At 42.2% G+C, this 7333-nt stretch overlaps 1 protein-coding gene across 1 annotated transcript in view; it reads right to left on the bottom strand.

Moving 5' to 3' along the window:
• Positions 1–290: 290 nt before the first annotated feature.
• SERPINB5 (serpin family B member 5) overlaps positions 291–7333 on the bottom strand; it is a 28603-nt gene continuing 21560 nt past the window's right edge. The window contains exons 5-7 of the mRNA XM_019521764.1: positions 3772–3914; positions 2363–2530; positions 291–1825 (exon numbers count right to left, since the gene is read on the bottom strand). Coding sequence (XP_019377309.1) covers positions 1433–1825; positions 2363–2530; positions 3772–3914 — 704 coding nt within the window. The 3' untranslated portion in view covers positions 291–1432. The remainder of the gene's footprint in view (positions 1826–2362; positions 2531–3771; positions 3915–7333) is intronic.

Raw genomic sequence — 7333 nt, 5'->3', positions numbered from 1 at the left:
TCTTTCTTTTATCTTTGATCAGAACAGCAACTGGAAGCATTTAACTAAACATTATAATTGTGTATCTCTCCCTCACTTATGCTTTAGTAAATACCCTGCTTTTTAATAACAAGTTCACTGTTGGAAAAGGCATGCTTTCCAGCTGCTAGCGCTACTCTTACCCTTTAAAAAAAACTGCTATCCAAAATACCTTTTTGTTAAATTCCTAAAACCCACAGTTCAGGAACAAAGAGTTTACATGACAATAGCAGAAAGCTGAATTTGGTCTTAAACATTTAAAAATGGGAAAAGACATTTTTTTACTGCTTTATTCTGAATGATAAATGGTAAACAATACTAAACACAGGCAGCAGGAAGACTTTTAGACTCAAATTTATCCAATTTACAGAGATGTCACATTTAATTTGAATCTAACACATGTTAACATCTGATTTCCTCTTCATATATTATCTACTAAGTGCATGGAACTTCAATTTCTACTTCTACTCTGAAGGTAGAAATGACAGACAACACAAAGTGAAAGCATGGTAGTACTAGCTGCATAACAAAGGCTTGGTTCAGTAACAGATTTCTATCTTCATGTTCACAGACCATGTACAACATAGGCTTTTCTTACCTGAAACTTATCTTTGTTTCCTAATTAAAGGAGCATAATTAAGAAAGGTCCAATCTGTAGGGCCAGATTCTATACTTGTGTAAATTTACATAGCTCCATTAAGGTCATCAGATGAGTATCCCATTGTTATAAGTATAAAGAATTATTTGTATAGACTATTTTATCCCTAGATAATTTATGCAGTACATGTAGGAAAATATAAGGACTATCATCCTGTTGTATACCTATCAGCCCTAATCTACAGGAGACTGGATAGCTACACTGATGAATCTAAATGGAGTCTCGCTAAAGGCTCCATTCAGGTACCCCAATGTGCAATCACTTTGAAGATAAGGGCTATAACTTTGGACCTCAAAGTATTCAACTTCTGTGCAGCAGAAATCCACTTCCAAGTTTTGGGAGACTTTGGGCCTGGTCAAAGGAAACTTACAGAAATGAGCTAGTTCTTTGTATGATACTCCAGAGCCCTTACCAACTGTGGTTCATCATCTGTTAGGAAGTTTGATTTAGATTTCATTGTGCTGATGAAAAAGAAATGCATCAGAGAAGAAGCCAGGCTGGTTGCTGATATTGGGATATTTCCTGAAGAAGTTCATCATACTTCCTTTGTGTTGACCCATCCTTTATTTTAGGTTCATGAAACTAAAGTTGTATTTATTTTGTAGAATTGCTGCATATGAAAAGTACATTGTACTACCTGTTTGATAAATGAAAATCTTAAATTACCTTTCAAAGGTGATACTCAAGATGCAAAGCTTTACTGAGACATGCATCACCATAAATGTAATCCTGCTTTTTTTAATTAGCATGCCCTGTTCAAGGAGAACAGAACCTGCCAGCAAGAATAATGTTGCGAGTTTTGCTGTGCTTAAACAAGAAAATAAATGGATGGTCAGCTTTAAATTCATCTTTGTGCTGTAGGATCCGATAACCTGGTACCTCTCTAGATTCCCCACCTTCTTCCCTTACTTCCAGAGAGACTTTATGAATGATCTTTGACAAAACCACATCTTTAGCATCACACATTTCAGAGAAATCTGCTGTGTTCTCATCAAAAATGCTTGTCATCCCCAGGCCTTCCAGAACAGGTTTCAGGTCATAATCCCCTTCCACCTTGAATTTTGGAAGAAATACATTCACTTTGGTATTGGCCATCACACTGGGATTGGTCCATTGTACCAACGTCTCAGGGGTGAGCTCCCTTTCCAGCTGAAAAAACAAGGCAAGGAAACAAATTAGCAGCTGGTTCAAGGGCAGGGAAAAAGAATACTTTCCAACCCCCTTGAAGGAAAGTCCTCTTCCTCCTCATAGCTTTTTCATGATTCAGTCTTAACAATCAGATGACAGTGTGTTACAAAAGTAGATGCATAAATAGGTTTTCAGGGACTTGAATAGCGTGGGACAGAATTGCATGTTAGGCATCTAAGTCCACTTAGATGACTCATAGGTAGAATGGAACCTGATGGCCGGGCCACTGTTAAATTAAAATGAAAACTACATTTTGAAAAGTACGTAGGCATCAAATAATGTCTATAGTCACCTCATCAGCTTTAGAAGCACTGAGGCCCTTATCTCTCATCGATTTTTAGTTCAGCTGTCCCTGCCTTTCATTTTCCCACCTGACAACATAATCTGACGCTTAACTGCAGTAGAAATTCTTATATCATGAACACCACCCTAGGTGCGGAGAAGGGAAAGGAATAAACATGCAGAGACGTCCATGTAAATGCTGTCTGTTTCCCTTACCTGTTCCAAGCCGGTGGTATCATCTTCAATCTCTTTCGGTAGCAAAATGAGCATGCTGATATGCTTGTTGAGGCAAGGGAGCTCAAGGATGGAGACTTTTAAGTCCTTTACAGAGCCTAAGCAAAATGTAGCTTCCAGGTTCATCATTTGCACTGGTTTGGTTTCAGTCTGTAAAACACAGAGGGAACAATCTGGGACCCCTTTACCATCATAAACAAAAGAGAGAGAGAGAGAAAGAGGAAATGTGTGCTTGAATGAGTAACCTCGTGTTTCACTTGAAGTTAAGGGCCTGCCTGGCCTTGTGACTAAGATCATATATATTGCCTAAAGGGCAGCGCAGTCTCAACCAGCATAAATCCCTGAGGATGTATCAAAGGCTGAAACATAATAGGGATGTAGGGATAATTTATTTTTGTTTCACTGTGAAAACCAGAAAGAAATTAAATTACAATTTTCAAGTTAACCCCAAAGGAAACAAACAAACAAAAAAGTCATTTTCAGGTCTTTACAATGTTCCATATATCCTGAAATGAAGCTTTCCCTCCCCATTTTTGTTTTGCCCTTCCTAACACTATATTAGTTTAAATCTTGTTTCAGAACAAAGTCTCCAAGAGAGACCAGAAAAGGGACATGTAGCCTAACAACTGTGACAGGCATAGGCAATGCGTAGGGGAGAATGGGAGGGCATGTGTCGTGTTGTGTGCCCCCTCCCCAAGATTGACCCTCGCTGGCTGGGCACCAAATGGGGGCACCGAGAGAAGCATCATTGGCACTTCCGGTTTTGCTGTTAGCACTTCTGGTTTTACCGCTGGCATTTCCGGGGACACCACCCCTGCTGGTGAGCAATTGGCCGCCAGCATGCCCCTAGACTCAAGAGGCACCAGTTGCCCATGGTGACAGGTTTATATACTTACGTTTTCTGCCCCACACTAGCTACTTTTAGCTTTGGGTGCTATTTCTGGTACAGGTTATAATCCCTGAGAAAGTCACCTTTGTGAATGCTCAACAGACTTCCTCCAAGGGCAGTTAATGATCAGCTTTGCCTGTTGCTCGCTGGACTCACCACCAGGCTGTTCTTACCGGAAACCCCTTTTCTTTCCTTGGAAGTCTTCCTTCTCTCGTCATGCACCAGAGCAAGCTTCAGAGTACAGCAAGAATACATTTGGTAATTTTCCTTCAGATCAGGTGAACAGCTGGGTTGGGGGCTCCTCTAAGTCTTTGAAAAGTTTATACAAAGCTACCAGTATGGTTAAAACTATCTTTTTTTAAGGCCCCAAAACAAGAGCTCAGTGACACCATTGTAATACTGAGGATTTCTAGTCCTCTGTGTCAGGATTTTCTTACTTCAGTATTCACAAACATCTTTAATTTGGATGCACAAGTATTCAGATACTTGTTTTTATACATACCTTGTTGATTTTAAATGGACATTCTTTGATTTCTGCCTCTGGGAACTTCTTCATCCAGTTTGTTATAAAATAAGCTGCATTAACCAGGAGGATCTTAGTCTGGCCATTTACACTCTCCTCACTCAAAATGTTCTCCATCTTACCTGTTGGCATGGTTTGAAATATTTCATTAATAATGGCCCTCAGTTTAAGTTTCACTGTCTGAATATCTGACAATGCTACTAGAAAATGGCACCTGACTGTAGCTAGTCAATGGGAAATGATAATTCAAGAGGGAAACATCCTAATTCCGGTTTATTGTTTAGAGTCCAGTTCAGGTTGTGGGGAAAAGACGAGAGGATCTGACTTGCCAAATTATGGCATATCATAAAAAAATCATTTATAGCATACAGATGACTTACACTGCTATGAGTTAATTTAGTAATAAAACCAATTTCTTAAAATTACTGAAACTTCACTTCAGATAAATGGTCTCATTTTACTGTTGTTTAATATTTTTTCCAAGTAAAATATTAAGGACCGTTGGCCAACTTCTTCCTCTGTTAAACTCTGTTGAAGCAATGGAGTTATGCCAGCAATGAATTTGACCCTGTATGGGTGAGGATAACTAGGAAGTGCAGCTATATGGCCTTTGTCACATGTTAGACTTAGGACCACAGGTGAGTGGTAGGCGAGGCATGGGGGGGGCAGCACATGCCCCCCCTGAGATTAGCCACCAACTTGGCTCCGCTCAGGCTGGGGCAATTTTTTTGCCACGCAGGTTGGTGGCATGTTGCGGGGGGGGGCACTAAGCCGTGGCACAGAAGTATAAGAGTGGATATGGGGCTTTTGGCCCACCCCCGGGCCCACCCACAAATTGTTCCCCCTCCCCCTCACCAACCCAGGAGGTACCAGTCACCCCTGCTTAGGATCTTTTAAGCATAAGCGTCTACATATTCAGGCAAGAATGCATGTGGTATGTTAGTAAACTTAGGACTTTTGGGGCAAGGAGTATCTCCACATTGTGTTAAATAATGTTACGCTATCACGACACTGCTCCATGGAGATAAAACAGCTCATGTGGTGCCAGGTCTGGGACTGACAAACAGCTGTTCATCAGGTGCACAGCCATCTCCAGCCTTGTCTAGAGGGCTGGGACCATTGTAAGCATTATCATGAGACTGCTCAGAAAACTTTAAGTCATTGTAATGCCTACTGTGATCTAAATAAAACATGCCCTAAGCATAACAAGCCCCTGAGAGCTGTGGCATTTCAGGTACCAGACACAGAAAGGTACTGCCTTAGCAGGCTGCTGTTTTCAGTAGTCTAATTCTGTGAGATGAGTTTGTAATTTGTTAGGGTTAAACTTGAAAGGGACTCAAAGCTAGTGCTGCCAATATCTAGGTTAAGCCAGAGAAATGAAAAAGCAAGAAACACTATTTCTCTTAGAGTCCACGACCAAGTACTCCATGACCTTTCAAGAAGCTGTAAAATATATTCTGCCTTCTAGATCAGGGGTGACAAATATACAGCCCACAGGCTGGATCCAGCTCATGGGGCAGTATGATCTGGCCCGTGGGTCTCGAACACATCTTACACACTGAGTGCAGCGTATAGAGCTGGTCTGACACAGGGGCTGGACCCAGCACTGCAGGGGGCTGTCATGGAGTGTATGCTGTACGTAGTGCCCATACTATGCTGACCCTGCACGTTGTCTCCAGGGTTGGTCTTGACTGGGCCGTGCCAGAGCCAGCACACAGGGCCATGCTGATGGGGCATAGTATGCACCATGTGCCAGGCCCCTGGGCCAAATGCAGTATACACAGCCAGTCCAGCCCTGCACACCACAGGGATAGCATGGGGAGCCAGGTACAGCATGTGCCAGGCCCATTCCAGGGCTAGCACAGGGTGCACACTGCATGTGGTGCTCCACTGCACTGGCAGCCCTGCACATGATTTCTGGTGTGGCCCAAACCAACCCACAGACAAGTCCAGAGACCTGAATGTGTTTGACACTCCTGTTCTAGATGGTTAAATTCTAGCCAGGAGAGGAATAGGATGAACAGTGCTTAAGACTTGTCTTTCTCACAGAATCTGGAAGAGTGGAGGTACTGTAAGCTACTTAAAAAGTCCCATCTGTGCCAGACCTGGAAGGATAGTAGGCACCCATCAATCCTTCTGGATCATGGTGTATGCATGAGAGATCACCAGGATTGTTGATCCATACACCTAGGCAGGATTATGGAGGAGTGGAGGCTGCCCAGACCTTTTATCCCTCCTTTAGGTGGTTGAGACAAAATCCAAAGGTTAGACCGAGCCCAGACATTTGGTGCATTGATGGCTGTAGTTAAATGTACATCCAGGAATCAAACCCAGGTCTTCTACATGGCAGACAAGGGATGCCTGTACACGTGTGGGGATGCTGCTCCAACACACTGTAATTACAGTGTGTCAGAGCAGACTCGATTAATAGAGTCTGCTGAAGCGTGCTAATTAGTCTGCTCCAGCAGCCTCCGTGTCTTGTGTATTCAGCATCCCCGCACTTCAAAATGGCAGCGGGGGAGCTTTAACTAAAGCTTGTTGAGCAAGTTTTAGTTAAAGTGCCTTCACTGCCATTTTGAAGCATGGGGACGCTGAATACACAAGATGCTGTGGACACTTTAATTACAGCAGCTCTTAGAGCCACTCTAATTAAAGCACCCTACTCCCCCCATCCTCCCCAGAGCATGGGATAGATAGGGCATAGATAGGGCAGGGAGCAGAAAGCAGAGCAAAAGATGAGGCAGGGAGCACAGGGGATAGACCAGAAAACAGCAGCAGATTGGGCAGAGGAAGGGGATCAGCTTGACACTTGGGGAGGGTGCAGGGTTTATCTTGAAACATGCCTGCCAAAAAGGCTGTCCCCCACTGGTTTAGGTCACAATGTGCAACTCTTACAATCAAAACCAATTATTATTACAAATAGACCCACCGAAGCTAAAGCAGGGTAGGATAAGGAAGGATTTTTACAGTCAAGCCCAGTGAAAAGATATAGTAATGAAACCAAGCAGTGTAACACTACTAATTCTCATTGTTCCTACTACAATATTATTCTGTTTGCTTTCCATGTATGTTTATATCTGACAGTGTTAACAGAAAATACTGCAAGGAAACATGGGCAGATCTAGGATTTTGAAAATGCAGGTGCACTTGGTGTAGCACACCCTTGCAAATAATATAACACATTTTACACCTGTTAGAGAAACATGTAGCTTTACTAATATGGTAGGGGGCTAGTACTATATTATTCATTTTAAGATTAAAGAAAAAAACAAATATAACTATTGGAATGTGCACTAATTTGCTAGAGTATATTTGAAGTTTAAAAAAACACAGCAAAGTAGGGTGCCATTAGTCCTGTAGTCATTATAGTTAAATGTACATCTCTTATTAAGATTCATAAAACAACATCTAGCCTTCAGTACCTTGACCATGTCTCCATTACTTTGCTGTCAATCATTTCTACACCTAAGTTAAGGATTTAAGCTAGAGCTAAAACAGTCTGCAGGGCTGTAAAATAGAAGAGAGATGTTACTAGGAAGGA

The sequence above is a fragment of the Gavialis gangeticus genome, unplaced genomic scaffold (genome assembly GCF_001723915.1).
Source record: "Gavialis gangeticus isolate Ggan-Ray unplaced genomic scaffold, GavGan_comp1, whole genome shotgun sequence".
NCBI lineage: Eukaryota > Metazoa > Chordata > Crocodylia > Gavialidae > Gavialis > Gavialis gangeticus.
This window is presented reverse-complemented; position numbering and strand designations above follow the sequence as displayed.